The 15,636-nt window shown below is 31.2% G+C and overlaps 1 protein-coding gene across 1 annotated transcript; it reads left to right on the forward strand.

Moving 5' to 3' along the window:
• Positions 1–911: 911 nt before the first annotated feature.
• On the forward strand, positions 912–9,635 carry LOC132741359 (uncharacterized). Its single transcript, XM_060729512.1, has 7 exons — positions 912–1,049; positions 5,552–5,742; positions 6,029–6,149; positions 6,729–7,039; positions 7,343–7,587; positions 7,963–8,121; positions 8,483–9,635. Exons 2-6 carry the CDS (start codon positions 5,553–5,555, stop codon positions 8,020–8,022), a joined length of 927 nt encoding a protein of 308 aa, XP_060585495.1. The 5' UTR covers positions 912–1,049; position 5,552; the 3' UTR covers positions 8,023–8,121; positions 8,483–9,635.
• The last annotated feature ends 6,001 nt before the right edge of the window (positions 9,636–15,636 follow it).

Consider the following 15,636-nt stretch of genomic DNA (forward strand, 5'->3'; position numbering starts at 1 on the left):
CTATTGTTGTCATTATTATTATTCATTTTTCACTATAATTATTATATTTTTGCACTAGTTTTTTTAAAGTTGATAATTAATGTAAACAAATGTAATGATTACATTGTAGGTAATGGATACGTATTTTTATAGATAGTTGGTAAAAATGGATTAGTTGGCAATAATGCGTTACCACTAGCTTATTAATTATTATATTAATATCAGTTGTAGATAACTTTTAAATATTTTTATTTTTGTTGTTTAACTACATTTTTTTCATTTTAACAACATGATGTATGATGGAAAATGTTTAATAAAGAAACTTATTGTCACAAAAAAACAAGAACACATGTTTGCGTTATTGAATGACCCTCCCCAGCCAGCACGACTATATCGGGCCGATGTACGGTTAATGTCGGCATGTCGGCAAAGTTTGCCGATTTGGGGCCGACGTCGGACCGCTGCAGTGCCGACATGCTCAATATTTTGAAAAATTCTAAATGCAATGGTATTGTTTACTTAATTATGTTGATAAATAGTCCTGTGTATGATTTCAATTACTAGAACCACATTAACCACATTTCATGTTACATCAAAAAAAGGACATCGGGTCTGCGTCGGGCCTACATGATAAATAAATGCAAACTATTTTTGTATATCGGATTGACATCGGTACGATATTGCGTTTTCTGTCACATATCCATATTTTGTTAAATCGTTGAAATATTATGAAATAAATTAATTCCAATGAAACCCCGTTGTTCTTTACTTATTATATTTACGTACTGTCTTACTGTCCGGTTTTTTGTAGTAGACAAGGGAGGGAATTCTGTTAGGTTTATTCCCTCCCTTGATTACCATGCAGCAAATAATTGTACATTTTGATATGAATTTATAAAATAATTTTAGCTGAGTTTTTAAAATGATATGTTGTTTGTAATTGAATTCAATATTTATTTTCTAAGCACATAAAAAACACTCTTCAATTATAATTTAAATGCAAATCTGGCAAATATTCACTGCATTTCTACTTTCAACAGAACAAGCGCAAAAAAGCTAATCAAAGGAAGGTGATGAAATTATTTATATTTTAAAGTAATGATGATTTATCAAATGTGTAAACATTGTTAATTATTTGATTTTAACACTTTAAGTGATTGGAAAAATAAACCATTTATCTGTTTGTCTGATTTTAATGTAAAATCAAGGTTGAAAATATTTGTTACATATTTTCGCGACATGCATTAACAGGGCAGTGATAATTTGCACATCAAAGTTAGAATGTACTAAATATTCGCTTTTATAATTTTATTTTGTAAAAAAAATATGTTTGTGTTTTGCATACTTGCTGATAATTTTCACTTTCACAGTTTATTAATGTGCATGTACATGCTTTCCCTTCTACTGGAATTTTTTCTTTAATTGATATGAATATGAGCAGGGAAGTTGGTTAAAATAATCATTCATTTTTTTATTTTTCATTTTCTGTTTTAAAGGTGATAGTGCTGGGTATACAGTTAGTGTAGGCAATTAGAATCACCTTTATATATTGAAAGCTATATTTTATTTAAATGACATAATCTGAAAGGAACTGGTGTCATTTCTTTCTTCTTAAACATCACATTATTACCATCTTTTATAGATCAACTGTTGCAGTAAAAATAGAAAAACAACGAGAAAATTTATTAATTGATTACCCTACAACATGAGAAAAGAAATGTAAAATATACACTGCAGATCAAAATTTTAAAGCCTTCATTTAAAACAAAGGTTATCTGAAAAACTTGTCATTCAAGTACTTCTGGATCACACGAAACATATATTTCCCTACACACAGGTGCTAAATTTTGTATACTTATATGCATTGATTCTTTGAATTCATTGAAACATTTGGAACATCATTTTGTTTTTGTTGGATTAAAAAGAAATTAAATGAAGTGATTCGGATTACCCTAGATTTGGATTGCCTACACATACGTAGTCTATAGCTTGGCAAACCAAATAATCCTTGTACTAATTGTAAGCAAGTATGTCCTATTGGAGGTCTTACCGAGAAAATTAGATCCAATGTTAGGGAGCACATGGATTTTTGTTTACAATGACACACGTGAAAATGACCAGAATAATTGTAGTGAGGGTAATCAATCGAACGTAACTTCTGATGACATAGTGGGAGAAGCTGCATGTGATAGACAGCACAATGAAATTTTGCAAATTAATTCTGATCAGAACTTAGATGATTCAACATTGAGTTTTGATGATATATCTGATACTTCCTCATCAGAAGAAAGCATAGATGATATTGAAATTGATCTGAAGGACAAGTTGGCAGGTTGGGTAACAAAGTTCAGCATTCCACACACTGCAGTGTATGAACTTTTACATATTTTAAGTACCTACCATGACTTTCTCCCCAAAGATCCACGAACTTTGTTGAGGATGAAAAAAGTGTATGAAATCAGTGAAATGAATGGCGGATCTTACCACCACTTTGGCATCTCTGCAGGCTTGAAAAAAAAATTTTGTTGAAAGAGCCAACATATTCTTTTTTGTGCAGCTGACAGTTTGTCTATTCAGATTAATATAGATGGTTTGCCTTTATTCAAGAGTTCCAACACTCAATTTTGGCCAATTTAGGTAGACTTGTTGAGCCATTTTCATCTGAGCCATTTGTAATTGGACTTTATGTAGGCAATTCAAAGCCAGGGGATTGTAAATGCATTCTTGCATGACTTTGTTGAAGAAATGCAGTATCTTGAACAGAATCTTTTTTGCATGTAGAAGAAACAAATCAGTATTTGAAAGTGAATTTATCAGCCATTATATGTGATGCCCCTGCTAAGGCATATGTTAAGCAGATTAAGGGTCACAGTGGTTACCATGGATGTGATAAGTGTATGCAAAAAAGGTTGTTGGAAAGGCAAAATGACATTTCCTTTAATTGATTCCCCTTTGAGAACTGATTTTCAGTTCAATGAATTGTCTTCTGAAGGACACCATCTAGGTCGCTCACCATTAATGAATCTTTCCATTGGTATGGTCTCACAATTCCCATTGGATTATATGCACTTAGTATGTTTAGGCGTTGTTAAACGTTTGCTTCTGTTATGGATGAGAGGCCCCCTGGAATCTAATTGTAGGATTGCCGCCAGGTCTGTAGCCTTAATTTCAGAGAAACTGATAGGTTTACAGAAGTACCTTCACGAGAGTTCCTGAGGAAAGGGAGACCTTTGAATGAGATTGATAGATGGAAAGCAACAGAACTCAGACAGTTTTTTACTCTATACCGGTCCTTGTGTCCTGTTCAGCACTATTTCAACGCTCAACCTATAAGCACTTTATGTTGTTGTTTGTTGCTATATATTGTCTCTCCAGCCCATTTTATTGTAGTGTGTATTGTAATTATGCAAACGACCTTCTACGCTTGTTTGTGCATGACTTTGCAAGGATATATGGTCAAGACACAGTTGTCTATAATGTTCATAATTTAGTCCACTTGGCAGGTGATGTAGAAAAAACATGGTGTTCTGGATAATTTTTCAGCGTTCATATTTGAGAGTTTCCTAGGGAAGTTGAAACGACTTGTAAGAAAACCAAATTTTCCACTTCAACAAGTAATACGAAGACTGTCTGAAAAATAGTAATTGGCAACCAAATAAAAGACAAAAAGTTGAAACATCTGGTGTTGTTAAAAAAAATCACATTAATGGACCAATCAGTCCGCAGGTTAGGCTTCAAAAACAATACAAAGAACTGCAGTTAAAAGAAGTGTACTTTTCTGTAAAAACTGGTGACAATTGCATTTTAGTTGGAGATAAAGTTGGTCTTATAAGAAACATAGTTTGTGAAAGTACTGACATAAGAAAAGTCACTAATATATGAGGAATTTGGAGATGTCTCTAACTTCTTTGATATTCCTTTACTTTCATCTGACCTTAGAATTTTTGTAGTTTCTGGTCTAACTGGAGAAATGAAAGTTACCAAAGCTTGTGAGGTTTTCAAGTGTGTTCTCTTTACCTTTCCAGGAAAAGTTTTTGACCATTCCCCTTCTGCACACATTATAAAGTAATTTTTACACATTAATTAAGCCTTAGAATTAAATAAATTTTTACTTCTTTAAAAAAAAAAGGAAAACATTCATTTTTATAATGGTTAAACAGTGGTTTTACAGAGATATTACATTTTTGTAAATGCTTAATTATTACCTGAAATGTAGCCAAAATGTGAAGTTATTTGTCACAACTATTATTTTGACTTCGATACAAAATACTTAGTCACTGTAAGTTTTAACTTATTTCCAAAAATCAACAGATGAAAAAGATGGTTCCAGTAATTTGGCCAAAGAGTAACTTTTTTTGGATACTATAAATACACCAAAATTAAAATGATTATGAGAAATAAAGGCATTTTGGAGGCCTTTTATGTGTTTCCTAAGAATCTAAACAAGTTAAATTGATTAATCAAGGAGAGGATGGAAAACAACATGTCAGGAACACCAGAGTGAGTTTAAGTGAATTTATTTATCTACCGGTTTCGGTCATATAATGACCTTCATCAGGATAAGTTAAATTGATGTTTTTTCCTTATATTTTACAACTGATTAAAGGTTTTTTCCTTATGCCAAAAAATGGCAAACATGCAAAAATATCCTAAAGTAAAAGATATAAAAAATTTCTATTGAATCTCCTGTGCATTATACAACATGGTTTTACAGTATTTTTTATTTGAGATATTCGGCCCCTTTCTCATCCGTAGGAGGTATAAACAAACAACCTATATGGAACAGTGGTTTATTTTCCCTGCATTTGGAATAGTGCCAGTACTTGACATGGGTTTTACTGAAATTTGGAATTTTTACAAAAGATGCAAAATATTCATTAATCTAAGTAAAAAATACACTCTAAAAACCATGTATGATTTCTTAAGGTTGAAAAAAAAAATTGATAAAATTTTATTATAAATGATGTTGAAAGTACGAAATGAATTGGGTAACGAATATTACTCATGTGGTTATACTTGGTTTTTATTGTAAATCACTAATAAATATGGAGGCATCCATTACTGTTTTTTGGGTTTTTTTTTTTACCTTGAATTTTGCCAATTTTTGTGGTAAATTTTAGTTTTATTTAGGGAGTTTACCAGTCATGATTCAGGATATTTGCTGTTTATTTTCTATTGGGAAGGGGTGCCGTTTGCAGGTATCAGTTATTTACGGGGGAAAAACGCTGTGGAAAAAAACCTTAAGAGAAATTTTAGCAATTCAGAATGTAGTTATGTTTGACCTAATTTATATGTTTCGTTAGGTCTCTTTCTGGAAAGGGAAAGTATGTACATGTACAATCATTAAAAATGTTGTAAAAGTTTAGATATTAGCAAACAAAACCGTGTCATGAAATAGGTAGATATGTGCTGACATTTTATAGTTTAAGAAAATCAGCCCTGTATATGTTTAAAAAATCTGCAAATGTGAATCCATTTGTCTAAGCAATAAAGACTTATATTGTAAAATATTGGTACATTTTCATCACTTTCTTTTGAAAGTTTGTTGGAATGTTTGTGTTACTACATTTAGAATGTACGTGCTAGTTGAATTCACTGATGAAAAATGTTTAGCTGTAATTCCGGACAAATGGCGTGATGGAACAAAATGTGCTTTATGGCCAAGCTGGAAGGTATCTTCTAAAATTACTAAAGCTGCAATGAAGAAGATTGAGCCGCAGGGTGATTGGCAATCCTTCCCAATCCGTGAATTGTACGAACATGGTAAATTGTGTTAATTTGATTATTTTGATTTACTTTCACCAGATTTGTATGTTTGTATTTATATGTAATATATCCTTTTGTGTAAGTAAGGATTATTGCAAATACTGAATACATGTAATTTTAAAAGAAAATTTCAATTGAATCAGGCTTGTCTTAAAAAATGTAAAATTACACTTTCTTTGTCATGCTTATAAATATTGATTGAATTACATTGTTAATATCACATTGTGGTCAAAATTGGCTTAAACTACTTAAAATTAATATATTTAAATTATTGCTGTTGTAGAATCATATGATAAGGTACGAAAGAAGCTGCGTGAAGCAGAAGATGAATCTGACCTAGCAACTGCCTTAGAGGCTAGTGAAGATGAGGCAGATTCATACCGCCGATCAAAGAGAAAAATCAGGTAGCTGTTTTTTCTTGGCTAGAAGTTAATTGTGAAATGTTAAAAAAACATTCTCTAGTATCTTTCAGTCACCATCAGTGATGACACTCACAATTATTATAAATTTTTTTATAACATGTAAAAAAATCAAGTAGCTTTCAAATGCTCAATGACTAGGGTCATGTAGCTGATATCTGGCCACTTGTAGAATTAATTATACTAAAATAAATGCATATGGAATACAGTACATTGATTAAAGGTACTGTCAACAACATCTTTAAAGTCTTTAAAGCAGCATGCCATCAGATTCATGCTTATTTTCATGAAAATTTTAAAAATGTATTTTAAAGTAAATACTATGAATTGAACAAAGAAGAAATAATCAAAAAAAATGATCCAAATATACATAAATACGTCTTTACTCTTACTGCATTAGTAACGTCTACGCGTTAGTAACGCAGTAAAATTATAGTGATTGATACTGTTAAATCAGTCATTTATCCCACATAACATGTAAATAATGAAATATTGAATATTTTCCCTTGATTAGAGCATTATTATGTTAAATTAATACAGGGGTTATGTTTTTAACTATTTTAGAAAAACAGTATTTTCTTCATCTGATGAAGATGAGGACAGGCATGATTTTACTGCTGTTTCACGCAGTAAGATAACAGAGGAAGGGTCTCAGGAAGAAGTTCAATCAATGCTTTTGACAGTTTCTAAATCATCACCACCGTCTTCCATCTCACCACCATCTTCCATCTCATCACCACTGTCTTCCATCTCATCACCACTGCCTTCAACAAAATCGCCATCTCTTCCAAAACCACCGCCACGTATCCCATTGGCAACCACTCCAAATGTGAAAGTTGGCTCAAAGACGCAAGAAACAGCAGCTCCAGATGCAAGTATGTTTTGGCCTTTTAGTTATACATACCTTTTTTTGTATTTTTTGATAATTAGCTTTGCATTTATGTAATTGAGGTTGACTTCTCTTCATAATTTGCTCCAAAAAAAAAGGTCAGGGTAATTTCTTAAAAAAACAATGGGTGCTAATATAAGATTAATTGCGTAAAAATTTAATGTTGTTTATATCAAGCTAGGACTTGTCATCTTTCTTAAGGATGAACATTTAGCCTTGAGAACCATGACATTACTGTGATTTTTTCCTGATTTTGTGTAATAACATTTTTTTTCTTGCCAAATTTTAGATAGAGATCATGTTCGCTTCTCAAGAGAAGTGTTCACTAGTATCGAAAAAATTAGAATCGAACAAAACCAGCAACGTAGAATGCTTGAAACTCTTCTAGATATGGTACAGGAGCTAGGAGCATCAAAAGTGAGCAGCTCCAGTACCTTCAGTCTGCCTGAAGGTATTACCCTTCCCCTCCAATCTTTGGAGGATGTTGAAGGGTTAGAAAAAGAGTTGAGACAACAGACTGTTCTCAACAACATGGTAAGAAAACCTGTCTCTACAAGTGTATTTTTTGTCTATCAGTATATATACATGTACTGTCTCAATGCCCTTTAATAAGTGCCTCTGAAAGCAAATGCTTGTTTTTGGCCAATTCATTATACAATGATAAATTTATCGAATTTTGTTTTTTTTTTGTAAATTTTAAAACATGTAATTTTAGCTGTAAAAGCTGAAGCATACAGTAAAAACCATTAAATACATGTACTATGAAAACAGATAATGAGATTTGTTTTTTAAAAAATTATTTCTTCATATTCATAGTTCTTTTCATTATAGTTCTTTTTCAAAAATTGAAATTTTTGTTATGTTTAAATACTGTTTTAGTGTTAAGCCTTAATGACACTTAACATTCAGGTCAACTACCTGTCTTTGATTGGCGGAAAAACACACCAGATATGGTCAGCGCGATTCTGAGCCATGTAATCAAAAGCCGTTTGGCAGAGAGTTACAACTGGTACGGAAAGAAAGGAAAGCTTAAATTTGGATCGTTGAAAATAGCGGAAGTGATTTGTAGTAAGTCATAAAGTTTTTTTTGCATTTTTTTTGCATAATTGTACTGTTTTGGATTGGTTTTCTGATTAATCTTGTTTTAGATTGGCTTTCTGAGTAATCTATCAAATTAAAATGAAAAAAAAAGCAGACAAACTTTTATGTTTGTTATTTATTCAGAAATTCAAAATCTATTAAAGTATAAAGCCCATTATTTGTTACTCAAACGTTTTGAAGGTATGTACATTTCAGTTGTCATAACAATGAAGAGCAGGTGAACTTATTCAAATAATTTCCTTAACTTGCAAAAATTTTAAACAAGACATACAGAGAATATCACTGTAAAAAAGTCAAATGAACATTGCGTTTTTTATGTAATTTACAGAGGCAGTGCAGAAGACCACACCAGGAACAACCACAGCAGAGGTCGAATTTATAACCAGAGAATGGTTGAGGACAGCCAAAGACCGTGAGGGAGGTCGTAAAAATAGAAAGGCAGCCACAAATACCTCAAGTGAAAATTTAGAAAACTGAGATTTCAAAACTGTCCTCCAAAAAAGATACATAATTATACTTACATGGACTGATAAAACATGAGAACTTTCATTAGCATTTAAATACTGTTTACTAGTTATGCACCATTTATTTTCTCTCTTTTTTCTGTAAATCACCAATGTGAAAGCTTTGATAAAGCATGTGGAAAAAATCATTGATTTAAAAATGTTAGTATCATGAAATATTGTGGGTCCCTTGCACTGACAGAAGTAGATGTAAATTTTTATTTCAAAGTATGTTTCCTTGAAATATGGAGGATGTAGAATGAGTAGGTTTTATACTAAATTTATTGAACAAGTTGAATAAAATCATTATGCGAGCATAATATTGTTTTATTCAACGAGTTCAATAAATTAAGTGTTGAATCTACAAAAATATAATATTCTATTTATCACATATTCAAAAAAAGAAAAGTTTATTGTAGTGCTGTCATAGATTCAGTGCAAAGCATATTGACGATACATTGATATCGGCTGACTAAATATTGGCATTACACCAATATATCTAAAAATACTCTTATTTTCTTATACCTGTTTAAAATGATTTTAGTAAAATAGATAGGTTGTGTACCTTTGCATGATTTTTTTTCTGATTATATTTTGTCATAACTGCTATGAAATGTGTCCATTATGGAGCAACAGCTTAGTGTTAGACACGGCCATCTGCTTTTGTGTATCTTTTTAGTGAATTTTCATTTTTTATAGACCTTTAAACAATCAATTTTTTTCAATTTTGTATTGATTATTGTTCAACAGAAAATATCAATGATACATCGATATTGTCTCTATCGATGACTGCTCTAGTTTACTGTTGCTTTAACGCCATGTTTATAGATAGTGCAAATGTGTCCCATAAAATTGTTATTACACTAGTGTAATATCGGTTTTATTAAATGGCTTTATTACACTCCTGTGCCGCGGTTTATGTAATAAGAGACAAGAGGTTCTGTATTTAAACTTTATTTTTGTACTTTGACACACACACAAATAGTTTTTGCAGCAAGTAAACTATATAGCTTTTTTGTTCCAGCTTGTTTTTCATTTGAGTCAAATATTTATGCATTTGTTTTCATAATGTAATAATTATTACCATGTTTTTTATTGCTTAAAATGCCAACCAGTATTAAATTTTACAATGATTAACTTGTTTGACACTCTCTATATATTTTATTTTGTTTTGATGATTTAATATGTTTTACATCAGTCTTGTGCCAAATTTATTATATGTTATTCTTTGTGCCAATTAAACTCATTATTATTCAATTTGAAAGTCATTGATTTTTACATTCAATGTTTCTCCAGATACAAATTAAATAACAACCATAAATTAATTGTAAGGTTTGAAGATATTTATTTTTTCAAGTTTTTAAATTCAGTATTTTACCATCTTGCTTGGAAATTACACTCTTACATAAATAGTCTAATCACAAGTTCATATTGATGTATTTTATCTTACGGATATAAATATTTGTAAAATCTGCATAATTGAATTATATATTTGCATGACATATCTTTTTTTAATGTTAGCAGTTTGTTGAGGTTGTTTATATTCATTAACAATTTTGTTTTATTTTAGTCATGTTTGTTGTCCAATTCGTTTAAATAAGTCAGTTATATTTTACTGTTTTTTAGCTCGACTATTCGATAAGAATAAGTAGAGCTATGTAGTCACCCGAGCGTCCGCGTCGGCGTCGGCGTAAGCCACTTATGTTAAAGTTTTTGTAATAGTTCAAATATTTTCAAAGTCCATTGACATATGGCTTTGAAACTTTGCACACTTGTTCACCATCATGACCCCAACCTGTAGACAGGAGGAGGTAACTCTGTCAAGCATTTTGACAGAATTATGCCCCTTTTTTCAACTTAGAATTTATGTTAAAGTTTTTGTAATACCTCTAATATTTTCAAAGTCCATTGACATATGGCTTTGAAACTTTGGACACTTGTTCACCATCATGACCCCCACCTGTAGACAGGAGGAGGTAACTGTATCAAGCATTTTGACAGAATTATGCCCCTTTTTCGACTTAGAATTTACGTTAAAGTTTTTGTAATAGTTCAAATATTTTCAAAGTCCATTGACATATGGCTTTGAAACTTTGCACACTTGTTCACCATCATGACACCAACCTGTAGACAGGAGGAGGTAACTGTATCAAGCATTTTGACAGAATTATGCCCCTTTTTCGACTTAAAATTTACGTTAATAGTTTTTTGTAATACACCTCAAATATTTTCAAAGTCCATTGACATATGGCTTTGAAACTTTGCATACTTGTTCACCATCATGACACCAACCTGTAAACAGGAGTAGGTAACTCTATCAAGCATTTTTTTTTACCATCAAGCACTAGAATAGTCGAGCGTTGCTGTCCTACCGACAGCTCTTGTTTGTGTGTTCCTTGTTAATTATTTTATGATTTCATAATTTTTCAAATAAACAGTTCTTTTCATTATTTGTAAACATGTATATATATTGTTACTCTAGTCTTAAGGTAATATATGTATAAATTGCTATTTCTCTCCAATTTTCAAAGGAAAAAAAAAGATTAATTGATAAGATCTTTAAAGCATCTCTAGTGTCTTTAACCTTTGTTTTGGGCATGTTTCTTTTTGATTGATGCCAACAAATAGGTATACAAACTTCTTTCATTTTAGGTATTCTGTATCTGTTGTAATCAGAAATATAAACAAAGATTCATTGCATTCAAAGTACTTAAAATACATTGCTTTAAACACTTAAAAATCAAATTTTGTCATTTCCATGCCCTTAATTTTCAAATTAAAACTGTTGATATCTCAATAAAACATGCATTTTTGCAAGTTGTCTTTCAATGTGCTTTTAATGATAATAATGTGATCAAATTTTGTCATTGTTTAGAATTATTAAAATTGATTATTGAATTTAGTTCATTTGTTGTGATTTTGTTTCTCCTTTAAGGAAGTTAACAACAAGAAATGTTTAAATTGCAGGCTATGCCAAATGCCTGTTGCTTGTCAGAATCAACAGGCTAGCCTAAGGATCATACGTGGTCAATGTAGGGCTGATATCTTCTGTTGGCTGACATTCGCACCGCTATTGTTTTGATGTTGGCCCGATGTAGGCAAGAAATATTGGGCCGATGTTGATTTGATGTTGGCCCGATGTAGGCAACAAATATTGGGCCGATGTTGATTTGATGTTGGCCCGATGTAGGCAAGAAATATCGGGCCGATATTGTTAAGACATCGGCCCGATATTGTACTACCGATGTCGGGCCGACATCATTCCTATTTGCAGCCGAGATTTAATCCGATGTCGGGCCGTTATAGAAAACCATATAGGTTTGATGTCGGGCCGATATAGAATGTTGGCTGGGTCCATTTTGTCATTGATCATATCATCATCATATAAACGGGGGTAAAACCATATATCACGAACATATTTTCATCTACACAAATAACAATAATCAGCAAAGAACATACTAACGAATGAGAAATATGGAGAAAAAATATCATATTTATTCATTTCGTAAAATAGTATTACACCATTTGCGATTTCGGAAAATGAATGCAAAAATGACAGTAATATTAAAATATGATAAACAAGATCACAAGGAAAGGCGGCGTCCAATAAACGCAACCCCATACGACCCAGCAACAAGAACCATTTTAAAGTATGAACAATATACTTTTATGCATATTTAGCAAATAACTCCAAACAACAGTTTGCAAAATTATCATTAGAAAATAAACCCCTATAAAAAGATAGTCAAATATCATCCGCAGAACGGACAGGTACTATGCGTTTCGTCTGAGGTTTAAAAGATAGGGGAATTATTCCCCTATCTCTCTAGTCTCACAATGTATCTATCTCTGCATGTAAATCTGTTGCTGAAAAAGTGCCTAAAGGTCGACCCCCGGAAAAAGGACATCTGGAATTTCCTTTTTTATTCTGGAACGCATTATATACAATGTATATCTACTAAATAACGGACATTGCATAAATGTAACACCTGATCTAGTCACTGAGTAGAATCAGTTTCCATCGGCTGGCTAAAGTTAAATAAACTACGTAAGCAATGCTAAGACGGTGACGTTACTTGAGATCGGAGTAGAAAATATCGATGCCAAAGACAATGTTACAAATGAAACATAAAAAACAATGCGCTCATTTAATCATAATGTTTAAACTTGATTCTTATTATTTTTCCTGCTCATGTGTAAACATTGAGTCATTTACATTTAGTCACTATTGCAACAAAAGTAATTTCGCGATTTTCCATCATGGAAATAAACTTAAACGAATGAGTAAGAACTAAAAATGAAGATTATGTAAGAACGTGAACACTGAGAATCATTAAGATTATGTGTAAAGTTTATGATTACATTAAAACAGTTGTTGCTAACTAAACAGATAGATATTTAATTAATTAATGACCAGGTATTAACGAACATAAGGAATATACTCATAGTCCGCACGTGGAAACAATAAAAGAACAAATAATAGAAATGGGATACTCGGGGGTAAAAGTACCATGCATATATAAACCAAAAACTATTAATTTAAAAGTTAATTTACCAACTTTTATTTACTTGTCAATTTCAATATGAATAAACTTTGAATAAACTAGTTTTGATAAAGGTCGTTTTAAGATACTCATTTAAACCTGGGCCAAAACAGTTTGTAAGTCCCAGTTTAACCATAACCTTGCAGTGCTGATAATTTGTGTATTAAAACAAGGGTTTAGTAGTTCACAAGGCGCATTTCAAAAACTAGTTTGGCTTATATGTTTATTTACAGAGTTATATTTTGTTTATAACTTCAAGTTTAAATCAGTATGATGTATGTAAAATTGGCTATATCGATCTTCCATATGTTTGTTGTGTGATCATTTAAAGCATATATAGCGTTCATTGCATGTCACCTTCCCTTGTTGGTGTTTGATTTCATATTCTATATCGACCATTCACTGCTAGGTCTGAGAATATCACGTTTCTTATGAATATGCACTCTTAAAGAAGTTGCTTCTTCGTCTAGAGAATAAAACATGAATATTTTATTTCACATTTCATCAATTCTAGCCTTTTTATTGAAATTTTATATTTATTATTAGTGAAGGAAAAGATAAAAAATAAAACTCGAAGCTCGCTTTGAATGCAAATGACTTAATATAAAATTGAATTATGAAACTATCCTCTCGTTCTCTGTTTGGTAAACAAGTGTATCTGTTTAACATATACACACTATTAAAGTAACAGCATACACATTCAAATATTTGGAATCGTTGAAATTAATTAAACTTTGTGTGACTGATATACCAAAGAAAGATATACTGTTGCAAGTTTACATTAATAACGGACATGTATATACATTTGGCTGTCGCAAACATTAAAATTCAAAGAAAGTGCCGATTTTAAAAGGAAATAAGTGCAACAATTTAAAATAAAATTTTCATCTTAAATGTGTCATTATTACACAATGTAAGAATTTAAAATATACAGGCCATTATAAACATTTCAACATTATTTCAAAATATATATTGGACAGTTTTAAAGCTTTCATGAGCAAAAATACACCCAAAATTAAAATTCCATTAAAAGATTTATTTTTAATTTTTGATAATTACCTATATTCAAGGTTCAAACAAGCTCCTGTCCGGAAGGTTCAAACTGAAGGACTGAAAATTTTCAAAAGTTTGCCATTTTTAAATCGTTTGGGAGCAACATAACTACATGAAATAAGGTTCAATTCAATCGTTTAAACTACTTGTTCGATCAACACTTTGCTAAGTGAGCAATCTATTTTTCGGGTATGAATGTAATATATTGTCAATTGATTCAGGTATGCATTTAAAAATGTGTAACTGAGTGGCACTGCTCCATAGAAATGGTTGTTATATTTGTACTTGATAACGTCTTTTTTCTGTTATGAATGTGGTATATTGTCAATTTGATGCATTGATATAATAAATGAATTTAAATTGAGTTACACTGTTCCACAGTTATTGTTGTTATTTTATGTGTTTATTGGGATTATATCCAGCCGCAATAAAAGCATTTGACTGATGCAAATATATAGGCCCCTATAGACAATAACTGATAAATACTGTTGGTGACATGGTAAAATAAAGAATGATAAATTTGTGTCTGTGTCTGCTTATTTGACAAACAACTATAGGAAGGTTGCAGATACTTGTAAACCAGGCGTAACTTGACAGGAAACATTCATTGTATCGAAATTTACTTTCCCGCAACATATTTTTGTTTAAATGTAAGACAGGTTACAAATATACGTTTTAAAACCAACCTTAAAATATCTTTGTTTTCCCTCCTGCGACCAGTTTGGGTAGAGTAAGTTGATAAAAAAAAATATTTTAATTGCTTTTATTATTTTATTGAACATATTATGGTATTTGAAGATATTGTATATATACAATTTAAAGAAATATTATTGTAAATGTTGTTCATGTGGTCAAAGTCTTGAAACAATTTTTCAAGATACACTATTTTTGTAAATTTTCAGTGCAAAATCAATTAAGAGATTCTCTTTGGCAGGTTTCATATTTTTTCAGAAACAAAATCAATTTTTTGTTATAAAAAAAATCAGGCAGCACTGACTTTAGTGGGCAGGTAAAGGGAGAGGAAACAAACAATACTTGTTTATGCCTAACAGTATAAATCCAATAAAAGGATGATAATCAATGATGCAAGTCCTCCAATATTTATTGGCTGGACTATGAAATATCCTTATTCATCATAAAATTACCATGTGACACGCATCGGCTTTTATGTCGACGATTTAAATAAATCAGAAATCTCTTAAACTCGAAGCATATTCAAAGGCAGTGAACGTTTGGTAACTGTACCGATATTTGAAAAACACAGGTTAGTTATCTGAATATTATTCTTAATTTGTAATGTTATATCTATAGATGTAAAACATTTTAGAAAAATTATATTATGTTTTTTAAATTATACGAAAGGAACATTTTAAGTAGATAAA

This window comes from Ruditapes philippinarum, unplaced genomic scaffold (assembly GCF_026571515.1).
Source record: "Ruditapes philippinarum isolate M1 unplaced genomic scaffold, ASM2657151v2 ctg14647_1_1_1_1, whole genome shotgun sequence".
In the NCBI taxonomy this organism is placed as follows: domain Eukaryota; kingdom Metazoa; phylum Mollusca; class Bivalvia; order Venerida; family Veneridae; genus Ruditapes; species Ruditapes philippinarum.